The following is a 26,069-nucleotide window of genomic DNA, read 5'->3' as shown; positions in this document are numbered from 1 at the left end:
TAGAGACAGTATGAAAAATAGTGTCTAACTAGGAATGATCTGTTGATACAGACAAGAACAATACTATTTGTCCTCTTAGAAGATCAAATAATATGATAATCAAACTAATATGTACACGTGAACAATTATATTTATTTTTTATTTTGCAATAATTTTTGAGAATCTACTATATGTCAGGCACTAGGTCATTGATTTGACATCCATAATCGACAAATAAGATCCCTCTTTGTGTACGGAATTTACAGTTTATTAAGACAGACTAGCTATAAGTAAATGAATACAGAAATGTGTAATTTATCCAATAGCCAAATGTATTATGGAGAAAAGTAGAACAGGAAAAGGAAGAAGCAATACAGGCTTAAATTTTAAATAGAATATTTAAATAAAAACTTGAAGTACCTAATTGGGGAAGATTTCTCTAGGCAAGGGGAAAAATAGTTAACAGTCTCTGTTTGGGAGCATGTCTGGGACATTAGATGAATTCTAAGAAGCCAATGGGGTTGCGTTATTAAGAACATAGGAAAAGGAGCAAGAGATGAAGTCACAATAGTGAGGGGTTTGACCCTACACGACCTTGTAAGTAATAACGGTTTCAGTTTTTACTTGAAGAGAAATTATGAGCCATTGGAAAGTTTTCAGCAAAGGGGAAAAATGCAACCTTAGGTCATGATAGCCTGCCCTAGTTATCAAGCAGCAGACAGATTCTACTTAGCTTATTACAGATAGCATCACATATAATCTAGCTATCATTTTGAAGTACCACTTCTCAAACTTTTAAATATATTGCAAATCAAGTGGGAGAATTACTAAAATACACAATTTTTTTTTCAGTAAGGCTGAGACAGAGCCAAAGATTTGGCATGTCTAACAAGGTCTCAGATGACGCAGATGTTGCTGGCTACAGTACAAATCTTTGAGAAGAAAATGAGAGTTCTGGATGGATGAGTGAACAGAAAAAAAACAATTTTCAAGGGAGAAATAAAACTATACTTTCTAAAATATCTGGAGCATACTTAATTATAGCATTACATCTGTGATTTAGGGATATAGCTCAGTGATAGTACACTTTCCTAACATGTACAAGGGCCTAAGTTTAAACCCCAGTACAATTCACATGTAAACAACAACAGTGCATTTACATAATTCCCTCAACAACTTTAAGAAGTAGCTAAATTATGAAGCCCAAAAAAACAAATGAGAAAATTGAGCTCAGGGTATGTTTATGTTTGACATAGGGTTACATTTAAGGCTAGAGGGTTAATTTGTGACTAAGTTGGGATGTAACAGCCAAAACAATGTTTCTAGAACCCTTGTTCTTTCTATCCCATCTTATTGCTTTATGTCACAAAGGGGATAATTTTTAATCTGCTTAACTGAGAAAAGAAAATGAGCTGAGTTGAAACGTAATACCCAAAATCATCTTTCTGTAACTGTACTGTCCAATGTAATTTCAAATTGTTATTGTTTAAATTTAAATTAATTCTATATTTTAAAAAATTAAGTTTTCCTTCTGTTACCACCAGCCATGTTTCAAAAGCTTGGCTGGCTAGCAGATATCTATTGGAGAGAGGAGATAAAACATTTTCATCACTGCAGAACATTCTGTTAGATAGCTCTACTCTAGGGAAGCAAGGAATTTGAAAATGTTACAACTATACTCTGGACCAGAAAGTAGCCCCCTGGTTAAGAGAAGAAAATAGGCTCTTAATACTCTTAAGAGGGAAGGAAATAAGATGAGTCAATGAAGACTTTTCTGAAGGTCAAAAGAAAGCTGGTCATTTTCTCTTCTTTCTTTTGGTGTGTGTGTGTGTGTGTGTGTGTGTGTGTGTGTGTGTGTGTGTGTGTGTGTGTGTGTGTGTGTGTTTTGCTAGCATCCACATAGTGGTTCACAATCATCTGTAATTCCAGTTCCAGGGATCCAGTGCCTCCTCAGGTACCAAGCACACATGTGGTACACAGACGTACATGCAGGCAAAGCAGCCATCCATACACATGAAATAATAACTTTAAAATCATTTTTGAAAACATTCTTTTCTCCTCTTTCTATTGATTTTCTCTTACTGCTTAGGAACAAATCCCTTGGAAATGTTCACTGGCCTCCATTAAGCTAAAGAGCGTATGTGGGGGGCAAGGAGACTCCTATATTCTAGAGAGCTAGAAAGCATTGAGTTAAAGAATATAGCAACACAAAATAAAGGAGTTGATGGTTTTTGATCCAGCTCGTTGATGAGGCTCCTGTTGATTTCTTTTACAAGTACCTGTTTGTTCAAATTCGCCACAATGTTTTCCATGTGGAGAAGAGTACTGGCACATCAGGATCATCAACCATGCTCTTTAAACATAAATATACTCATGCCTTACCATAGCTCTGGGTAATTCACAACTTAGGTAGCAGGAGTGAAGACCTTACGTCAGCATCCATAATAAAAAAAAAATCCTAGGAACTCTTCTATACACTCAAGTCTCTTAATCTCTTGCTTAAATTTGCTTTAATGAATGAGGATCAGAAACCAAGAGGTTAAGAGTACAGATTCAGGAAAGGACAGAGACAAAGAAAAGACAGACATGGAGGTAGTGGGTAGTAGGACATAAAGTACACATTAATGAATAAATGACAAAGACAGATAAAACAGAGGAGAAAAAAAGAAACCAAAAAAATCCAAAGGATGTGATTTCATCCCATTGAAAACTATTTGGGAGGTCAGTGCAGCTGCCTTTTCCAATATTTTGGGAATACCACAGGTAGGTCCATGCAGACTGTCAGGTCTTCCTAGATATGCCCTGTATCCCACCATACATGCCCCCACATGCACCACCATGACTACCTCACAAATGTCCTTGAGATGCTTGATGTAATGACGCTCGGTGCTCATGATCTCATTGATGACATTGGCCCGCATCTGGTCCCGGTTCTGTAGTGGCCGGCCCAGACAAAGGCAGTCTGAGTTGGGGTCCAGGTGCCCATTCTGCACATCACTGGGCCCTTCCTCCACCCCATCCTCCTGATTCACCCAGAGCTGTGGAAGTAGGCAAAAGAAAAAAATAATAATGGGTTAACCTTCTTTGAGAAATTTCCAGCTAAATAGAAAAAGGATAAATGAGTAACTTTAAGTATTTACAAAGACTTTAGTCAGAAGCTTTTGAAAACAGGGTGAATGCCAGGACTGACTCTAGGATGGCTTGCTGGCCCTAAGCCTGGCTTCAGATTAAAAAAAAAATCTACCTACCTCTGCCTCCTGAGTTCTGGGAATTAAAGGTATGCACATCCTGCCTAGCTCTTTCCTTTTGCCGTTTTAAAAATGTGTGTAATTGATCCTTTAATACCTCCATTCAACACAATTAAGAAGTTCTATCATAGATAAATATTCAAAGGAATGTACGTGGTTTCAAAAAGTTATTCCAAGACACTGGAAAATGCTACATATACTTAGTTGTATTTATAATAATGAAAATTGTTCCCTAATATTCTGTTACCTTCTCACATACCAGTCTAGGTCAGCATATGAGATATCTTCACTGGGTGGCATTTCAGCTCAGAATGCTGTATCAGCCTTGCCAAAAATATGGGTAGGCTAATGCAAACCTTTTCACAAGTGTTGTTCACAGATGCTTAAGTTAGCACAAATAGGCTCCAGGGTTACAAGTAAAACTATAAAAAAAATACCTAGAATCTGTCACATTTCTAGAGGACCTCTCAAAGTACCTAATGAATGATTTCTTCAACCATCATTGAATGGAAGTAAATCAGGGTTAGTGAAATCAAATTTAGCAGATCTCTACATCAGACATATACTGTAAAAGAAGCCTTTTAGAGCCAATGAAGTCTTTCAAAATCAGAGACAATATCTAGTTCTTGTCTTCTTTTTCTATTCCCTCTGTCATTGCCTTCAACTCTTCATAATATGACAAAGTCCCAGGTAAACACCTAACTCCAATCTGTCCTACATGCTACTACCAAACCAGTTTCCTTGACAACCACTTTAATTGGCTAGCCTCAAATCCAAAAGCCTCACACTGATTATTAACATTCATACTAACATTCAAAATTATCATAATATGCCTCCAAATATATTTCTGCTGTTACCTCCTACTATTTCCTTCCGAAATAATAGGATGCTCTTGGATTTCCCTTTTTTTGCACACAAATTGCCATCTATATACATCAAGCCTATATAGAATGCAGAAATAACATAGCCCAAAGACTTATAAAAACTTAAACAATAATGATTCTAGTGCTCAACTTTCTGGTAAAGAAACTGATCTTCACAGACACTGCCAGGGAAAACAACTTTGATATGCCTATGTATCTGTGTTTTCTAATGTTTTGAAATCATTAATTTAAGGATTAATTAAGATTAATTAATTGATTAATAAATTAATATAAATAATAATATTAATTAATATACTATTAATATATAACTTAATGCAATATAATATAATATATGCTTCATAAAAATTTAAAATAGAAAACAAGGAAACTGTGGTGGTTTGAATGAAAATGGCCCCCATAGGCCCAGAGGGAGTGGCACTATCAGGGAGTGTGGCCTTGTTGGAGCAGGTGTGGCCTTGTTGGAGGAAGTGCATTACTGGGAGCAAGCTTTGAAGTTTTAGAAGCTCAAGTCAGTCCCAGTGTCACTCTCTCTTTCTGATGCCTGTGGATTTGGATGTAGAACTCTCACCTACTTCTCCAGCATCATGCCTGCCTGCCCGCTGCCATGCTTCCAACCATGATGATGAAAACTAAAATTCCAAACTGTAAGCTAGCCCTAATTAAATGTTTTACTTTATAAGAGTTGCTGTGGCCATGGTGTCTCTTCACAGCAATAGAAACCGTAAGACAAAAACTCTGATTAGTAGAAACAAAGACAAGAATGGAAATGGCAGTCTTAGAGAAAAATCATTGAAAGGCAACACTATGAACAATTGTACACTAAAAATCAGTTAAAATGATGAAATGGATAAATTCTTGGAAATACACAAACTAGAACAGACTCAAGAACAAATACTGTAAGTAGGGCAATAAGAAGTATGGGACTGAGTAATCAGAAACTATTCACATGGAAGCAGAGGACAAGGTCTGGTGGTTTAAATATTTGATTTCAAATATTTAAAGAATTATCATTCATCTCTGGCAAAAATCCTCAAAACATAAAAATGCAGACACCTCAACAAAATGTTAGCAACATCTAAAAAATCTTCCTTATCAAATGGGATTGATTTCTGGAATACAAAATTTGTTTAACATAAGAAAAGCAATGTAATACAACATAATAATAAATTTTATGAAATCTCACATGTTTATCTCAATCAGCACACTCATTCATGATTAAAAAATATTTAACAAACGGGAAATAACTTCCTCTAAATGATAATGGGTATTTATGAAAAGCCCTTACACTCAAGAAATCAAGGATATCTGCTCTTATCACTCTCATCCAATATTGTACTGAGAATTCTAGCAAGAGTAACTGAACAGGAAAAATAAATAAAAGGAATTCAAAATTAATAGAAGATGTAAAACTAACTCTAGTCATCATTCATACAATCTTATACATAGGAAATTTTACAGAATCCACCCAAAAGGTCCTCTAATATAAAGCTCAGCAATATTTGTAGGACAAAAGATAAATATTTTAAAAATCAAATGTTGTTTCCACACAGTAATATTGAATAATCTATGAGTAAAATTAAGAAAACTACTATGTTTAAATAGAACCAAAATATTTTCAAATCATTGAGTGAATTCAACAATTTCACACATTTGCAAATCTTTAGTAGCCTTTCTCCCCAAATAAATTGATAATTATAAAAGAAGAATTACTGAAATATCCATTTGGTTGAATCTGAAATGTCTTACCAAAGATTCACATGTTCCTGCTGGACAGTCGTGGTACACACCTTTAATCCCAGCACTCTGGAGGCAGAGGCAGGTGGATGTCTGTGAGTTTGAGGCCAGCTTGGTCTGCAGAGTGAGTGCCAGGAAAGCCAGGACTGTTTCGCAGAGAAATCCTATCTTGAAAAGCCAAAAACAAAACCAAACCCAAAACCAAAACAAAAAAGAATCCATCCCCAATGTAGCAGTGCTCAGAGGTGATGCTTTGGGGAAGTGATTAGATGACAAAGGTTCTGATTTCATCAATGGGCTGATCAATTGATCGACTACTGGAGTGCTGGACACAAGAGATGGGACCTCGCTAAAGGGAGTAGTAGTCCTTAAGGGTATAGCCTTGAGGGCTCTATCTTGTCCTCGGTTTCTCTCTCCTTGTACATATTCTTGTGTTCTCCCTTTTTGCTTCCATGGTATGAGATCAGAAGCTTCCTCTATAACATACTCCTAGCACCATTGTGCTATGCCTCCAAGGTAACCAGCTGATTTGGGCTGAAAGCTCTGAAAATATGATCCAAAATATACCTTTCCTCCCTTTAAATTGTTTCCTTCAGGTATTTTGTCACAATGATGGGAAGTCTACTATTGGGAGACCATGATGAACTCAAGGAAAGTTCTGGGAGTTTCTTAGGAAAATTACCTTATCTCTTAATCCATCAGTGGGAAGTTTTGTGGGTGAAAGATGGAGTATTTAGAACTTTAAGTTAGAAAAAAATTGCATGCTAAGAACTTAAGGGGATGTTCTGTAGGATCTTGGAAGATAACGCTGAGAGAAATGTAGATAATGGAGGCCTGGCTTGTGAGGTTTCAGAGAGAAGATTGAGAATCCCATAAAGACTCTATCAAGCTCTGTCATTTGTGGGATATATTTGAGTTAAGCATCTGTGGAAGTGAAGTCTTTGTTTTAATGGGACAATGGACACTGGTTAGCTAGTAATGAAAAAATCAGCTGTGATTAATAAGAGATGGGCATTATTGAGGCAAAATCTTCTGGGAAGTGTTTACTCAGGGTTAGCACGTAAATGTTTGGTCCAAGCAGGGCCAAGACTGCCCTTCAACTTGGCAGAAGAATTTGTGAAATAACATGTAAGACTCTCTCACATGGTACTAGTTTTTGAAGACATGAAAGAAACACAGAGACTAGCTGAATTTCAACACCTTGTGGCAGTGCTGGTGTCCCTACAGAGACATCCTGAGTTGCCATTAGTGAAGGTGAAGTGTCAGTTGCAGTGGAAATTCTAGGATTGAAGTGAGAAGTTGAGGCTTGTCAACATGTGGCATGGTTAAGGTCCCTGGAGAGGCCAAGAGAAGTCATTAATGAAGGAGCAGCCACAGATTCCAGGACTGTAGGATGATTACAAAGTGGTAGTTTGGGATAGAAACATCTCAAGCCTATAAGCCAATAGACGGTAAAGCAAGAAAAGTGGGACTGACCAAACCCTTTGGAATTCAGTAAACCATGAATGAGTCCCAGAGGTCAGACACTGAGCTTTTTACACTTGGATTTTGCTTTGATCTAATTGTAACTGTGCTCTAGTTCTCCCCTTTTAGAATAAGAAATTGTTTTGTATTTTAGAAGAACCTACAGATAAAGGATTCTTACTTTAAAAATCCTGGACTTTAAAAGTGTTGAAAATTTAAACACTGTAGAACTTCTGTAAGTTGGACAAACAAGAAGAAAAAAGTTCTGGCTTAATGTGATGTGTTTGTCCATTAAAGTTGATGAGGTGTGAAAGTCACAACTTCACTTGTCAACTTAACATACATAGGAAGAGGGAACCTTAATTAGTAATTGCCCCTATTGGACAAGTTTATGGGTATTTTCTGATGTCTAATTGATATAGTAGGGTGCAGATCACTAGACATGGCACCATCCCTGAGAAGGTGGGAGAGCAAACCAGTAAGCAGAGCTCCTCCTTGCTCTCTGCTTCAGTTCCTGACTTTAGGTTCCTGCCTTGTGTCCTTGCTTTCATTTCCCTTTCTCCCTAGATGATAGACTGTTACTCGTAACATGCAAGAAATCATTTTCTCCCCAAGTTAATTTTGCTCAATGTTTTATCATAGCAACAGAAAAGTAAAGTGGGAAATTTCCCCTTTCATCAGTATATAAACACTTAGCATTCTTGCCTGGCACAAAGATAATAAACACGGTGTTACAAAGTCATGAACAGAAACTAGTCCTCTGCCCTCAAGGGAAAGAGAATTAGTAATTATTGCTAATGAAATGAAAACCACCATAAGAAAGCTTTTAACAAGTTGTTTTCTCTTTCTAACATACACACAATTAGAAGTAATGATCTCCAATAAAACAATGAAAATTTTGGTTACATTACAAACGGAGGGGAGAGGGATGGGGAGAAAAGGAAAGACCCACGAAAAATTCTTTTATTTGCATTGGTGACTTGACTATATCAACAGACTAATCTAGAACTTGTTCACGGAGTTGTACTGTACCACAACACACCCGTGACATCCACCATGTCTTTCCCACACATCATATTTATTCTCTCCATCACTTCATTGTATCTTCTAATGTGAGGGTTTTACTTTCTGAACAAGCAGACCCTTTTCCTAATTTTTTCTCACTCTTTTTTGTCGTTCTTTTATCCCTGGCTTTTTTGGTTGTTGTTGTTCCCTGAAAATTCATACACTGCATTCTGAGCATGATTTCCCCTCCTCCATCTCCTCCTCAATCCTAAACTGAGTGTTAAGTGTCTTTCTAAAATCTCTCTTACATTGGCTTTGAAACTTTCCACCATGGCATGGGTTTGAATATGAAATGTTTCACAGAAGCTGATGTGCTAAATGCTTAGTTCCTAGCTGGTGACGCTGTTTGCAGAAGTGGTGAAAATTTTAGGAAGTGCTGTCTTACAGAAGAAATAGGTCACTGAAAGCATGCTTTTAAAGGTTATAACTGTCCCCAGTTCCCACACCCTCTCTCTGCTTCATGGTCAACATGGGGCAAATGGCCTTTGACACATACTTTGATTGCCATTATGTTCTAACTCACCATGGACCCAGAGTCAATGAAGCCAGGTAACATGAACTTAACTCTGAACATGGAAGCAAAAAAAAATCATCCTTAATTTGTTTCTTTCAGGTGTTTTGGTCACAGCTATGCAAAACAAACAAACAAAACTAATGTGGCAGACTAAATAAGCTTTATTATTTCCACTTTGTATCTGACAAGGCTAGAGTAGTCCGTCTCTCATGATAAAGAAGCAGAATCTGAGATTGCTGCAAAGTCTCTAAATACTTAGACCAAATCAGAAGGAAAGTCTGGCAGGGTAAACAATGTAGCCTTGATGGCCTGTGTATATATATGAACTTCCCAGCACAGGGTAAGTTACCTGACTTCTCTGATCCTTAATATCTTCATCAGTAAACAGAATAGTATCAATCCATTTCATAGGCTAATGTAGGGATCATATGAAGTAATGCATCTAAAACTATTAATTCCTGCCACCAAGTTGAGATTCTAATTATCCCCTAAATTGATACCATCTGGCCCTAGAATAATGAAGCAACAGCTGAGAGGTATTCTCTAGTCAGGATACCTTAGAAAGCACTTTGTTCTCATCGTTTTTCTAAATATTGTGCACACTAAATACCACCTCCTTAGCCCCTGCGCCTCATCACCATAGATGGAATCTTGATATCTTTTAAAAGTTTTCCTAAAGCAATATATCAAAGTGAATGGGGGTTACTTGGGGTGCTATGAAGCTCTTCACAGACAATAGGGCTCTAGTCAGTCAAACAAGAAAATGCCTCTAATATAAACCATGTTCTCCTCCCCATTTTTTTCTTTTTATTGACTTTCACAGGGACTATCTTGCTTGGACTTTGATAGAAATAATGTTCATTCATAAAATAGCTAAAAATGAGTGCTTTGATGGGACCTTTAAAGTCCATGTCTTCTACATTTCCTCTGATAGGCCTTCTGTTTGAGCTTAAATAAAATCAAAAAACACAATCATTTATAATAGCCACACAATAATAAAATAACTGTAAATAAAGTTAAGCAAGAAAATGAAAGAATGCTACAATGAAAACTTTAAGACACTTAAAGAAACTGAGGAAGACATCAGAAGATGGGAAGATCTCCTATGCTCGTGGAAGAATTAATATTGTGAAAATAGTCACCCTATCCAAAGAAATCTACAGATCCAATATAATCTAAATTAAAATATGAGGGCCTCCCTTCATAAACATAGGAAAATTAAAAAAAAACAAAATTATATGGAGTTACAAAATAATAATGATAGTCAAAGTAATCTGGGGTGTGGGGCAGAGCCATGAGATATGTCATCATAACTGATTTCAAGCTAGAAGCTATCATGATTTTTAAAAAAGCATGATATTATCAAAGGGGCACATGAATGAGGTCTCAGATACAAGTCTGCATACCGCAGCTACATAACCTTTGATAACGATGCCAAAAAAATATATGGAAAAAGGCAGAATCTTCAATGATTGGTGCTGGGATACATGGATTTCAACATACAGAATAATGAAGCTAGATGCTTATTCCTCAAGCCCTGCAAAAAAAAATCACATCTAACTGGGTCAAAGACATCAACATAAGACTTAGTATCCTAAAACTACTACAGGAGAAAGTAAGGAGTACATGTCAACTTTTAGGGAAATATGGAGGCTTTCTGAATGTAACTCTAGAAGCACAGGAAATAAGACCAGCAATTAACAAATGTGATCTCACAAAACTAAACAGTTTCTATACAGCAAAAGAAACCATGAGACAAATAAAGGGCAGCCCACAAAATGGGAAAATTTCTTTGCCAGCTATGTATTCAAAAAACTAGAAATAGATCTGCCATATGACCCAATTATGCCATTCCTGGGCATGTACCCAAAGAACTTTATAGCTTACTATAGAGATGCTTACGTATCCGTGTTCATTGTTATTCTATCTACAGTAACTAGGAAATAAGAAAAATAGATGCATATAAACTGATGGATGTATAACAAGCATGTGTTACCTATAAAAATTGAACATTAGTTGTGAGAAAATGTAAGTCATAAAATTTAATGGATGAAACTGGAAAAATTACTTACTGAGGTTACCCAGGCTCCAAAAGACAAATGTACAGTTATCTGTCCTATGTGGGTAGTAGCTTCAAATCTTGTGTTTTGTGTGTTTAACTTAGGGTACATGTGGTAGTCAGGAAACTAGCAATGTTGCATTGGGTGAAGGATGCATATTAGGAAGGGGGTATGGATTATAGGTGAGATGAATGTAGAACACGGGAATACTGAGGGCAGAAAGATTCAAGCAAGTAGTGGAGAAATGGGGAAGCTAGAGGGTAAGGGGAGAGTTAACAAAACTGAAGAATCTTTGTTGGAATCTGTGAGCTTGCAATACAAGCAGAAAGCACAATGTAGAACACATGTGATTTCAAAGACAGTGTGGCAATACTGGAAACTAAAGATTTAAATGGGACTGGGGGCAGAGGGTGAAAGAAATGAGGGGTATGCGGGAGTTAACCAAAACTAAGGATGTGTAAAGAAACCTTGTGAAACCCCACTAGTACATGTTAACTAAAGCATAATTTTAAAAGAAAATGAGTTTGAACAGAAATTACCTACATGGGAAAATAATACTGCTCTTAGAAGATATAAGTTATTAAGTAAAAATATCAGTGCCATGCACAGGTTAACCCCCTGTGAATTATTGGTTAGGGAGTCCCCAGAGACACCCAAAACAGGACAGGCTATTGGCATTGCCCTTGGTTACCCATCATAAATAGACAGTTAAGATCCTATTGCTGAAAACACCATACATTTCAGTTGCAGGACATAAAGACATCAATCTTGAGCTGACCAATAAACTCTCTCCCTGCTGGCTAGCTTTCATAATGATGGAAAGTGCTACAGAGGCTGCTAAAGGGAGAAAAAAAGATCAATGATCTTAACCAATGCTGCACCTTGCATGCTACAATAATGGTGTGCCAGACAAGATGTTCCCTCTGGAGCAATAGTGGCAAGACAGTTTATGGGGTAACTAACTACTTTCTTGATTGGATTTGAGGCATGCTCCACAGGAAGTAATTCACACCTGGTACTGTAAACATGATCCAAACTCATAGGCTGTAGGGCAGAACCTATTGTTTGCTAAATGGTCATATTGTCAAATTCCTTTTTAAATATTTGTGTTTGTATACATTGATTTGTCCTGTTTTCAACCTTGATCACAGAAGTGTTTTATTGTAATGTGAATTGGTTAATGAAGGGAGTCAAACTCTTCAAGGTGCTGACAATAAGCACTTTTGATTGTTCAGCCACAGAAGGACAATCTATATTACCACCACCACCACACCTCCAAAGATCAGGAGACATCACAGAAGAAATCTAAGAAGTGGAGGATGGGAAGAATACTGTGAAATCCTGTCCCGTGTACATCAAATAGCTGTTACATACAGCAACTCTGGTTACAGATACAAGACCTCCACAAGATCAGTGAAATTAAAAATTCCAACATGAAGCAGGGAAGGACTCCCAATGCCCACTAATGGTAACTGATGACTGCTAAGAAAGTCACTTTTATTTGGTGTGGAGCTAGCCATATATTAGTTGATCATGTCTCAGTGGCTTATCCAAACATATGCACATCTGGGTACCACTAATTGGATTTAATAGGTTATAAAAAAAACATTACTTTAGGACAGATAGGAGATATGTTCTAAGGTATGTGGTGGGAGCTGGAGGGAGTATGGAGGTAGAGTATAACCAAGATACATTGTATAATTGTATGAAAAACCAGTAAGAGGCTTCTATTTAAGCTATCAAATTTGAACAATATGAAGTCCTTCCCTACCTGATTTCCTGATGAAATACACATTAAAAATTTTTAAAAAGCGGAAAATCAATCTGACCCAAGTTACTCATCTTCCAGAAAACAGGAAATTTTTTGACTAGGATACAGAAAAAGAATTCTTAAGACGCACGCGTTGGTAATGACTTGGTAAAGCACTGCCTTGGCCCTTGCATTCTCACCTTAGGAACCCTTGTCATGAGAAAGGACATCAATATGCCTAGCCTTGGCTAGAAGTCTTCCCTTGTTAGTGGTGTATGAAATTGTATAGAAACAGGTTGTGAGGGAGATAGTTTTTAAAGTATGATAAGATTTGAGGAAAGTAGGGAATCAATTACAAAAATACTTTCTTAAACCCTTCACTGACTATACAGGACAAGTTTTTCTTAGATGTTAGCCCATAATTCTAGGGGCAGATGGTGCCAGCTTAGGGGATAATAATTACCTACTGAAGCATGGTTTGGGCTGCCATCTTAGCAAAGGTAGGCCCACTAGGGTCTCACCCACTGTTATCATGCAGATGGTACAGATACCTCAAATCTGGCTTGTTTCCTGCCAAGTGTTCTCTTGCAACACTCTGTTTGTATTTTCACTCATTGGTGTTCTTTATACAGGCTATGGTATTCTCTAATGGCTACTCAAATGGTATGATCCTTCCTCACCCCAACTTGAAAATCACATCTCTTACCACACTATCCTCTGTATTTTACCTGCTAACCTTCGTACAAAAACTATAGAAGGGCTGGACTAATGGGAAGAATTTATAGGTCTGCTATTATAGTTCTGTTTCCTGATACATCTAATCTGTTCTTGGCCTCCTATGTACCGTACTTGTCTGCAATTTAGTCGCTTACAAATGAAGGCTAAGTGCTAAGGTACTACTGCAGTAACATCATGTCTCTTTCTAGAAACCAAGTAGCCAAAAAAAGCACACTATCTAATTACAGATGGAGCAGGCTCATTATTCTCAATACTACTACTATTAAGTTGAAAGCCTGACATTATCAGCATGTTCAGACCTCCGAGTAAATCATGTCCTTGTACAAGTGTCCAGATGAGATGGAACATGAGTTCTGTATGTCTAGTTAACCTTGGCAACATACAAGTAGGAGCAACAAGAAGCTGATTCTTATCCAAATGATGAATAAAGTGAAAGCCACCAGACAGTGGTGATTCATGTCTTTAATCCAAGCACCCAGAAGACAGAGGTAGGCAGATCTCTGTGAGTTCCAGGATAGCCTGGTCTACCGAGCCAGTACCAGGACAGTCAGAGCTACAGAGAAACTGTGTCTCAAAACAAAACCCAAAACGCAAACAAAAACTGAAAGCCTAGAAGCCTGAGAATAGGAGAGGCTTGAAGATCTGATCTCAGACTCTAGACTCCTGAGTAGAAAGAGAGACTGTTCTCAAGCAAAGGGTGTAAACAAGGGAAAATAAACACATTATTTCTGAAATTAGCTTTGAAAGTTTGCTGTATCAGCAGTACTATTGTTGAATACTTCCTCTACAATACATACTGTCAGTACTTCCATTGCACAATTTTGCTTAGTTTTCATAACAAAAGATTTGGGTAGATGCTGTGAAATCACTAGTTTACAAAAACATGGTCACTTTAGCACAGAAAGCACAAGCCACTTGTTCATAGACAATTATTAATAAATGAGAAGGGTCTAATTCCAACCAAGAAAAATAATCTCCAGAGCCAGTGATCTTGGCCATATATACCCATTTCATGAGGAGAAGCTCCAGAAAGTTTGACCTAAAAAGGAAATCTCCCAAACCCACCCTAAGCCATAAGCAATGACTTGAAGAGACAGGGAGAACTGTCAGTAGACAAATGATAACATTACAATACTGGTAGGTTCTCCTAGATAATCCATGGGAACCAATTTAAGGTTCATTGGTAATATTATTATCTTAAAAAGGAATTCATAGAGGATTTCATGCTACATAAAGGAAAATTCTGATCAGAGAATGGTGGTGCAATGCTATTATCCCAGCAATAGGGAGACTGAAGCAGGAGGACCATAAAATTAAGATCATCCTGGATTACATAATTAAAACATGTCAAAGCGCATGGGAAGAAGAAGGAGGAGGAGGAGGAGGAGGAAGAGGAGGAAGAATGATAGTTAGAAAGGGAGGAAGGAAAGAAAGAGAGAGGGGGAGAGGGAAGGAGGGAGGGAGGAAGAAAAAGAAAAAAATAAATAAGAAAATTTAGTCTCCATGCATCTTTAGATGGTCAAACACACCTTATTGTTTAATGTAATGTCATATAAACAACAATGATTAATCGGTCAAAAGTGCTGAGTTTGCTGACTGGCTCAACATTATAATTCTAATTATACACAGGACCCTTGATGGATCACATCATATCTTGAAGCCTTCATTCCCTTACCTTATATCTTTAACTGGGATGGCAAAAGGAATGATTAAACTCTTCTCTGTGTAGTAAAGGTTAAGTAATACACAGTGACAAGGGAGAAGGGATTGAAAGGTAATGGTAGTAGAAGGAAAGTGGCATGGCTATGGAATGCCTAGATCCCCTAAATGTCTTCAGCAGCCTTCAAACCAAGAACTCCAGGTTTTGACTATTGCACATAGATTTCTCCACATATATCCATGTGTTCTTTCTTTAAAAATGTAAGGAGGTCAGACGAGATAGAGCGTGTTCAGGGTGGTAAGAATCCAAGCAGTGGTGGAGAAAATACCATTGATGTCCTTCCGCTATAATGAGATTGGTGCATACCTTGGTTACCATTCCTAGAGCTTTCATCTTGTAGCTGTTTGAAGCAGAAACAGGCACCCACAGCTAAGCACTGAACCATATCCCTGGAATCCAGTTGCGGAGAGGGAGGAGGGTTGAGCAAAGGAGCCAAGACGGGGCTGGAGAGACCTGAAGAAACAGTGGACCTGACCTACTGAGAGCATGGAGACCCTAGTCATAAAGCTGGGGAAACAGCATTGAACCAAACCAAGCCCTCTGAATGTGGGTGCCAGCTAGGAGACCAAGACAGTCTACGGGACCTCTAACAGTGGAGCCAGTCTTTAACCCTAGAGCACAAATGGACTTTGGGAGCCCATTCCCTATGGAGGGATACTATTGCAGCCCAGATACAGCAAGGAAGGCCTAGGCCCTCCCCCAAACAATATGACAGACTTTGAAGGTCCCTGGTGGAGGGCCTCACTATCCTTGAGGAGGAGTTGGGGGATGGGTTGGGGGTTGGGGGGTTGGGGGAAAACATGGGAAGATGGGAGGGTGAGGGAATGGAGGGGATGGATATGTAAATATGGGTAGTAATTAAAAAATTTAAATTAAAAAAGATTTTTCAATAAAAAAATGTAAGGAGGGCTATGGATCCATTTTCCTTGGATTAGGCTTTGTATATGATAGCTTATGGTGTCTGAGAAAATTACTTTCACCCGTTATAGTGAAACTCCATTTAAACTATTTATATAAATATATGTATATGTATCTGTTTTAGGAAACTTCTACAATAGTAGATTTCCATATGACTTTAAAAAAAATTTTGGTGTTAATTATCCCTCCCCATACTGAGTCCTCTACCCTTCTGTCCTGTCCCATACCACATGTAATATTTCTTGCTCTATTCTTCATTCCCTCTTTATATCACCCAATCAGGCCAACTGGCTTCCTGGATAATATAGGTATTCCTATTTAAACGTATGTATATGAACAAGAGTACTCATTGTTTGCCTTTCTGGGTCCGGGATACCTCACTCAGAATACTTCCAGCTCTATCCATTTACCTGTAAATTTCATAATTTCCTTTTTCTTTACAGCTACAAAACATTCCATTGTGTAAATGTAAGACATCTAGGCTGTTTCCATTTCCTGGCTATCGTGAACTGAGCAGCAATAAACATCAGGTGACTCTGTAGTAGGATATAAAATCCTTTGGGTTATGCCCAAGAGTGGTACAGCTGGAGAATGTGGTAGATCTATTTTCAGTATTTTGAAGAACATCCACACTGATTTCCATAGTGGTTGTACCAGTTTGCACTCCCACCATCAGTGAATAAGTGTCTCATTTCCCCAAATTTATGCCAGCATCTGTTGTCATTTTGTTTTTGTTGAACTTAGCGATGCTGACTGGGCTAAGATGAAATCTCAAAGTAGTTTAAATTTGAATTTCCTTGACGCTTAAGGTCATTGAATATTAAACACAAATTATTTACTAATCCTTTTGAGAACTGTCTGTTTAATTCCAGGTCCCAATTTTTAAATGGATTGGTTTCTTGGTGTTTAGGGTTTGTTTTGGTTGTTTTAATTATTTTTTTAATTTTGTTTTATTTTTCCAGACAGGGTTTCTCTGTATTGTTTTGGAGACTGTCCTGGAACTCTCTCTGTAGACCAGGCTGGCTTCGAATTCACAGAGATCCAACTGTCTCTATTTTTTAACTTTTTAAAAATATTTTTATTTAAATTAGAAACAATCTTATTTTACATACCAATCTCAGTTCCCTCTCCCTCCCACCCTCTTATTCCCCCCACTGATCTCCCCATCCACTCCCCAGGGAGGGGGAGGCCTTCCCTGAGGGATCATCAAAGTCTGTCACATCATTTGGGGGAGGGCCTAGGCCCTCCCCTGTTTATCTAGGCTGAGAGAGTATCCCTCCATGGAAGAATGGGCTCCCAAAGTACATTCGTGAACTAGGGATAAATACTGGTTCTACCACCAGAGGCCCCATAGAGTGCCCAGGCCACTGAGCCTTATGTTGCAGACTTTTAATACATTTGGAGTTGAGTTTTTTGAAGGGTGAGAGACAAAGATTTAGTTTCATTCTTTTATATGTAGCTACTCTGTTTGATAAGCACCATTTGTCGAATATGCTGCCTTTTCTACAATGTGTGGGTTTTTTGGCCCCTATGTTAAAAAATCAAGAGACTATAGGAACATGAGCTTATTTTTGTGAGTCTTCAATTATACTCCTTTGTCAATGTGTCTATTGTGTGCTAATACCATGCTATTTTTACTATTGTGGCTCTGCAGTACAAATTAAAATTAGAGAGAAGGTGATACTTACAGCAGTGTTTTTACTGTTCAACATTGTTTTGGCTATCCTTAATTTTTTTTTGTGCGTTTCCAAATGAATTTTAAGACTTTTTTCAATTCTTGTGAAAAAAATTTCTTTGGAATTTTGATGAGTATTTTATTGAAGCTGTAGGTTGCTTTAGGTAGAATAAGCATTTCCATAATATTAGACGTACCAGTCTGTGAACATGCAAGTTTTTTCCATTTTCAGATACCTTCTTCAGTTTCTTTCTTCAGTCTCTTAAAGTTTTGATTGTATAAGCCTCTCACTCCCTTGTTAGAATTATCCCTCCAAGGTTTTGAGGCTATTGTGAATGGAATTATTTCCCTGATTTTATTCTTAGTATGCTGATTTTTTATATAGGAAGGCCATTAACATTTGAGTTAATTTTGTATGCTGTTATTTTGATGAATGTGTTTAACAGATGTAGTTTTTGTGAAATCCTCATGTTCTTTTGTGTATAGCAGCATCTGCAAATATGGATATTTTGACTTCTTTATTTTCTATTTGTATACTCTCTATCTCCTGTTGTTTTCTTGTTCTATCTGAAATTCTAAACACTATATCAAACAAGAGTGAAGAGAGTGGACATCCTTGTCTTATTCTTGATTTTAGTGGAAATACTTTCACTTTTTTTCTCTATGATATAGGTTATGGGCTTGCTGAATATTGCCATAATTACAGTGAGGTATGTTCCCTTTATCCCTATATTCACCAGGACTTTCATGATGAAGAGATACTGGATTTTGTCAAAGGCCTATTTGGTGTCTAGTAAGATGAACATGCTATGTCTGTTTCCACTGTTTCCAAGTATATGTGGTGGATTACATTAATTTATTTATGTATGTTGAACCATCTCTGAATCTTTGGGATGAAGTCAACTTGGTCATTACATGCCACTGTCATTGCTTTTGGTTACCATTCAGAACTAGTTGGTAAGACCCTATTCTTGAGGATACCACATACTTTATTCATAAAATATTGGAGGAAATAAAACTAGTAATGATGCAAAGCCTCATTCCTACTGGTTAGCTCTCATAGTATTGGAAAGTTATATGCATGCTTCTGAGGAGAAAATGAAATAATAGTCTTACCCAGTTGTATACCCTGGCAGCTACATTTAAACCAGTCTAGCAAGATATGCCCACTGAAGCAAGAGTGGCACAAATATTATGGTGATAACCAACAACTTTCTGATTGGATTTAAGTTCCACAAGACTAAACTCATAGCCGGGTGGTGGTGGCACATGCCTTTAATCCCAACACTAGGGAGGCAGAGGCAGGTGGATCTCTGTGAGTTCAAGAGCAGAACTGGTCTACAAGAGCTAGTTCCCAGACAGCCTCCAAAGCCACAGAGAAACCCTGTCTCAAAAAACCAAAAAAAAAAAAAAGACTAAACTCATGACTGTTGTCATTAATGGAGACAAGCACCTGAGACTCGGTAGGATTTAAGCCCTAAGGGAGAATATGGTACCTTTATTCTGCTAAATGGACAAACATTCCTAAAGCTTTATAGTGGGACCCATATATTAGTGCATCTCTCAATGCTTGCTATGTATATGTGGTGTGTGTGTGTGTGTGTGTGTGTGTGTGTGTGTGTGTGTGTGTGTGTGTGTACATATATGAGAGAGAGAATCACTCCATCCTACTCTACCAGCCTTAGAATTCCACTTAAGGGGTGTAGGAACAAAATATTTTAAAAGCCTACATCAAAAATATATCATGTTATTAAAATTTCAGTGTCTGATATATGAGAAAAAGCATCAGTCTGTCCCCACTTCATAGGCAAGAGAAAACAAAAACAAAAACCCCTCAAAAATGTCAAGAAATATGCTCAAGATCAGGCCACTTGTAAGCATTAGATATAAAATATGAAGCAAATTAAATCTGTCTGTCAGAGTAGTACTCTAGAATTCAAACGATTTCATATTGAGCATGGAACTTTAGAAGACAGTTCCTGTATGTGGTTTGAAGTAAATGGAGCTGCTAGAAAAATTTGTTTTGCAGCCTTTATTAACTTAGTGAGTTTTTGTTGTTTGGTTTTGCATGCTGTCTTTATCCATTTTCTTTTCACTTACATCTTTTCCTATATAGAGAGAGGAGAGTCTGGGACCTGGAAATTTATCCCTTTAAAGCACTGGTCCTCAACTTTCCTAATGCTTTCACCTTTTAATACAGTTCCTCATGTTGTGGTGACCCACAACCATAAAGTTATTTCGTTGCTACTTCATAGCTGTAATTTTGCCACTACACGAATCATAATGTAAATATCTGATGTACAGGATATCATAACTCACATGTTGAGAACCACTGTTCTAAAATTTTCCTACTCAAAATATGCAAGTAGCTTTGGTCAGGACCAATGGTCTCTGCCTTAGAACAAGAGTGGTAAGATATTGAAAAGTGTTGCTTATAGTAAAAGTAAATTAGTAAACCACTAAAAACCAAACAGAAACCTTAAAATTGGCTATATTAACATTATCTCCTGAATAGCCATTGAGGCATATTACATTATGTTATACTGAAGAAAGTGTAACATGGGGGCTGGAGAGATGGCTCAGAGGTTAAGAGCACTGGCTGCTCTTCCAGAGGTCCTGAGTTCAATTCCCAGCAACCACATGGTGGCCACAACCATCCGTTATAAGATCTGGTGCCCTTTTCTGGATGCAAATATACATGGAAGCAGAATGTTGTATACATAATAAATAAATAAAATCTAAAAAGGATTTTAAAAAGAAAGCGTAACATAGTTCTAGACATAACTCTGTCATTAAGTATTGTATAGCTCCATTGGATTACAAAGGGTTTTTATTGGTTTCTGATATGATAGTTAAAGAAGTCATTAAATTTTAATGTAATTCCAAAACAGAATAAATGTAACAATTTTTAATTTCTCAAAATAAAACCACAGCTGGTGAAGGTAGGAAAGAAAAAATGGGAGAGAAACTAGAATTTTAAAAAAGAGGATAGGAGGACAAATGCATCTTATAAAATTGAAAGTGCATGACTGAAAGATCAAGGGATAAAGCATAAATATTATGCATAAATTAGCACTGATGAGTATACATGGTACTGAGCAGTGATAGACTTTATTAAGACTGGGTGGGTCATGGGGAAAAGTTTTAAATTTTATTTTGAATTGAAAGTTAAAATACTATGTACCAAACTTCTGGGATCTAAAAGTTGTAATATATTTATGAAGACCATCACAAGAAAATATAAAACCAGTAAGGACTTTGAGGCATAAGGATGATAAGTTTGAAAATGGCCTGGGATACATGAGTTTACCTCAAACAACAATAACAACAATTTATAAAAAAGAGAGGACCCACACTAGATCTGACCTGAAAGCCTATGACCTGAGGAGTAGCTTTTATGGTACCAAAAGAGGTCATGTTATCTTCCTTAGGAGGAAAGCTGCCAAGAGACCTACCCAGCTCTGTCACTTTTGAACAACATCAACAATTACCATGGTGCAATAATCCTAAGGGTACAATAGTAGCACACATACCTGATGGTAATCAACAGTTCTCTAATTGGACTTAAGACCCACTCCAAGAGAGAAATCACACCTAGCACCAGAAACCTAGCCACTACCTGGGGCTAGTGAAGTCATGGATCTTGGAGAAGAACCTACAACAAGACCTTTGCTAAAACAGCACAATGCCTAATTGCATTCTAAATATTTATCTTTACATGGACAGATAAGTAGAGTCCTTACCTCTCATCAAGGAAACTTCTCTTTGTAATAGATGGAAACCATTATAGAAAACTACAACTGATCAAAATGTCAGTGAAAAAAGTGTGGTCAGTATAAAGGCACCTTGGAAAGATTCAAGCTTGGTCTGAAATGGAGGACTCACAAAGAGGTGACAGAAGGCAGGAGAACCTGCAGCACAGTTCAGCTCAGGCAAAAGGCCCTAAGACTTCTCACCTAATCTTGAATTCCAGTAGGAATCGAAACCGAGTAAGAGTGCCTCCTCCTTGTTGCCAAACTTGCCCTTTAATCACAAGACTTCCTATGGCTCAAAATCTCCAAACACAAGCAGATCACAGCTTCAAGCATCAGGGTCATTGAACTTTCTTCCACAGACCCCTAGTATACAGAGCTCAAACCTCCACTATCTTGACCACCTGGACATTCTCCATTCAATAACTTTGATGCCCTAGAACACTATGTCCAGGGCTCAAGTATGTAAGCCTCACAAGCAGGGGCTTAGACATGACCTTAAGGGAGGCTTTGAGAGAAAGTTCAGCAAAACAGGATGAGGAGGTGGACCTCTCTCATGGGACTCGGGGCTCTGACCAGGGAGGCCTCTTATGCTCTGCTTAGAGTAGGGCTATATACTCATTATTGCCCCATAGCAGACCCAATCATGCTCAGGTATTCAGACCCGGTTGTTAATCCTAAAGGATGCTACTGAGTAAAAGGTCAGGTGCTAGTCTCTGTAGTTGGATGTCTCTGGGTACAGAGACACCAGCACATCTGGCTGGACACATAAAATCTGGACTGTTGCCACTTGGCAGGCAACCCCACACAAGTCCTTGTTCATAAGCAACATAATAAGACCTGTACCCTTATCACTGACCATGGAAGATCCAGGAGCTAGTCTAGGAATGCCAGATTCATAGTTCAAAGTATCACTCCTGACCAACCCCACTGCCCCTCTGTCATACCTCCCCATGCACACCTGAATGGTCAAAGCCATGGGACCCTGAGCATTCTCTCTAACAGGCTGACCCATGATAGAAAACAGAAATGCTACTTGGTCACGAACATGTCAGTCTGGACACAGGTCATGGACTTGGGTGTGCATATCCTAGTCACATGGCTCGTCTAGCAGACCTACATGTCCCAAGTGTGTGTTAGGGTACACATTACTACCCTTGGGTATGCTGCACACACCAGCCTTTTTCTGGTATCAGTGCTAAAGCCTCGGCTTCCTCCTCCATCCATTCCTTAGAACCAGATAATATAAAAAGTTTCAGGGTTTGAGGTTGCACCTTTGATGAAAATCCATAAGGGAGAGCTCCTGAAGACAATCCTGCGGCTAGCTCTGACACTTAGAGTACATTAGGAACAACTTTGGAGTAATATACCAGTGGGACTGTATGGGCAGGTGGACTTTTAGCTATGTTCTATCCTGGCTTCTCCAGCTTCTGGGGTTCTTGTCCACTGATGGATCCTTGTGATAGATGAGACAATTTACAGACCCAGAAGGCTCTCCGTGTGACTAGGACCAGACTAGGGTATGAACTCAGACCTGAGATTTTCCAAGATCCTCACCCACACAGTATAGGACTGTGGGTTTCAACCTCTGGTCTCCTTCTTTCCCTAGGTCTTACCAGGAACCCACTCAGCTCCTTGCTCACTCCCAAGTAGTACACAGAACAATCACTTCAAGTACAGGTAGTTCCCTACCTTCAGACAATTTGGACTTAGCTCAACAAGTCCAACAGTGCATCCTGAAGGCACCCCCAATTTGAGAAGTAACACCTCATTCTCCCTGAGAGCTCATCACAAAGGCAAGCAACCCAGACTTCCTGGGAGTCTCCCAACTATCTGGCTGAGGAAATCCATTCATCATACAACCTGGTTGCCTCCAGGCCCCTTCCAGACTTAGCCCAGTGGCTCTTCTCTCCAGGGACTTAGATCATTAGCATGAATTCAAGATGCAGTAGCCCTGCAGCCAACCCAAACCCTCAGCAAGGTCAGCCCATCTGGTTGTACTCACACGCAGTGGACCCAATGACCATACCTGTCCAAGGTGGACCTATAAGGAGGTTCTTACATACAACTTTAAATTATTTTTGTACCATTTATTTTTACTATACTTAATCATGTATGTCTGCGTGTGGAAATGTGCATATAAATTCAGGTACTTGAAGAGGCCAGAAGCATCAGATCCCTGTAGAACTGGAGTTACGAGTTACAGGAAGTTGTGAACTACCTGGACAGGGTGCTGGGAATCAAACCGAGGTCCTCAGAAAATGTAGCACTCTTAACCACTGAACCATCTTTCCTTCTACATAAAATTTTAATTCTTTTTTTTTCTTGAAAAATTGGAAGACCTTGCTCCATTGGACTTTGTCCCAATATCATATCATGTTGATGTTGGAACCATCCAATGTCACATTTTTCTTCTTTTATTTGAGACGTGGATTTGCCAGTTGGAAACTTGACTCTTGAATCAAGCTGCTTCATTTGGGAAAATTACCTGCCTGGTCCTTGTATGCATGTAAGTTAGCCACTTCTGGCTAACACAGATCCTGCTGTAAATTTACTGAGTCTAAAGTTTCATATAGATAGAAAGTTTTACTCAAAGCTCTTTGGGGCTATAAAAAGAGACATTATATATATTAAAACCAAGAAGGAATAACAATATAAAGAGTAGTCTCCCTCTTGAGTAGGAGAGACCGAGACCGAGTTTCTATAACTCTGCTGTATATAAAAGTAAGGGATGAACCTGCTTTATTTATTTAACTTTAAATATTTATTTATTGTGTGTATCTGTATTTACATGCATGTGTTATTACTCATGTGTGGAGGTCAAAGGTGTGTGTGTGTGTTGTGTGTGTGTGTGTGTGTTGTCCATATGTGCAGACTCATGTGTGTATGGTATACGGTGTGACATATGTGCCTGCTACTATCAATGCATGCTTATGTATGCAAGCATGCACAGAAGCCAAATATAGGCGTTAGGTGTCTTTTCTCAATTGCTCCCATCTTTCTTTACTGAGCAAGGTCTTTCACTAAACCTGAAGGTCGTTGATTCAGCTAGGCTGATCCACATATTTCCCTGGATCCCACCACTGGCCAAGTCTGATAACCCAGGATTTCAGGCACCTGGCACTATGCCCTGCTTTTCATATGGATTCCAGGGATCCAAACTTGGGTCCTCATGATTGCACAGCAGGCATTTTACTGAGTCATCTTCCCAGCATCATACAATACTTTTATGTCCAACCTCCAGGAAAGTGAGACACCAAAAGAAATCTAGAACTAAAAATAAACACAATAAAGAAAAAAGGAGGAGATTTTATACAACTTAAAAATATATACATTGGGTTTTGTTGGGGGTGAGATGGGGGCAGTACACATGTGTGTGTATGGAGGACAGAGAACAAGTTGTCAATGTCAAGTTGTTTATCCCCTTTCACCCTGTGGGTTCCAGTGATCCAACTCAGGTCATTATTCTTTGCAGTAAGCCCTTTTACCAGCTGAGTCACCTTGCTGGCCAGCTATTTACTTTTTGAACAAACCCATGCCTTGTGACACAGACCTCACTACTCATTAATAACAAGGCATTTTTTGCCCTATACAAAACTGCCCTAACATATGTTCTCCCCAGGCCATGGCCCAGTGTCAGAACAAAGGCTCCTTTTCTGCACAGCATCAAAGGAAAACAGACTGAATGACTTCAAATTGGTCCCTAGCAGGGAAAAAACCTACCACCGGTTACTTGGAAACACAATCATGTGCCAGCAGATTGTTTTCAGCTGCCAGGGAAACAAGCCCAGGAAAGCAGGGCAAGATTTCTTTAGCCAGATATGGGGAGTGATATTCAGAATGATCCGATTCACTTAACCTGACCAATGGATGAGAAAGTACATTGACTACTGTGTTGCTCTTATAAAGCCACATTCTCATTACATAAGGAAATGAAACTGAGAACAGATACATACAAGAATAAAATCCTAAAAGATGAGGGCGACAGATTTAACTGGAGAGAAGACACATATCTAATAACTTCTTCCAGAAGCCAATGGCATATAGTTTCTATTTTCATGTACCTAGACTGTCACAACTTACAAAGCATTTTCACAAGAAACATATACCCAGTTTATAAGAAGGAAGCCTGAACTTTGAAGATGCATAGGAAGATGATTAAGTTGTTCATCTAATGACAGGACTGAGGCAAAATTTTTGTTTTCTCAGACTCTCTACTCTGTTTTAAAAACATGCTAACAAGTGTCTAGCTTGAGCAGAACTACACAAAATACCCTTGATTATTCATCCTAGCACTTGGTGTTCACAAAAAAATGAGATATCCAGGTGGGAAATGGAGATTTCTCACCATGTCAGTTATCAGTTTCGATAACTGATAACTTTCTTTTTATTCTATGCCACTTAACCTAGGGATCTATTCCTAATATACTTCTGAATCTCATATTTTAGTGAGTTCCAATAAATTGGGCAACTATTCTGCAATATATATAGCATCCCAGGAAACAGCCCACTCACCAGCCTACTTTAAAAGTACTAATGCACTATTTCTATGTGCTACCTAGACCTAG

General features: G+C 38.3%; 1 protein-coding gene across 2 annotated transcripts in view; it reads right to left on the bottom strand.

Annotated features, from left to right (window-relative positions):
• The window catches only part of Arhgef9 (Cdc42 guanine nucleotide exchange factor 9), a 126,126-nt gene that overhangs the window by 64,794 nt on the left and 35,263 nt on the right, over window positions 1–26,069 (bottom strand). For both annotated transcript variants that reach the window (XM_027431902.2, XM_035450243.1), the window contains exon 3: window positions 2,826–3,017. In XM_027431902.2, the coding sequence (XP_027287703.1) occupies window positions 2,826–3,017 (192 nt within the window). The remainder of the gene's footprint in view (window positions 1–2,825; window positions 3,018–26,069) is intronic.

The sequence above is a fragment of the Cricetulus griseus genome, chromosome X (assembly GCF_003668045.3).
Source record: "Cricetulus griseus strain 17A/GY chromosome X, alternate assembly CriGri-PICRH-1.0, whole genome shotgun sequence".
Classification (NCBI taxonomy): domain Eukaryota; kingdom Metazoa; phylum Chordata; class Mammalia; order Rodentia; family Cricetidae; genus Cricetulus; species Cricetulus griseus.
This window is presented reverse-complemented; position numbering and strand designations above follow the sequence as displayed.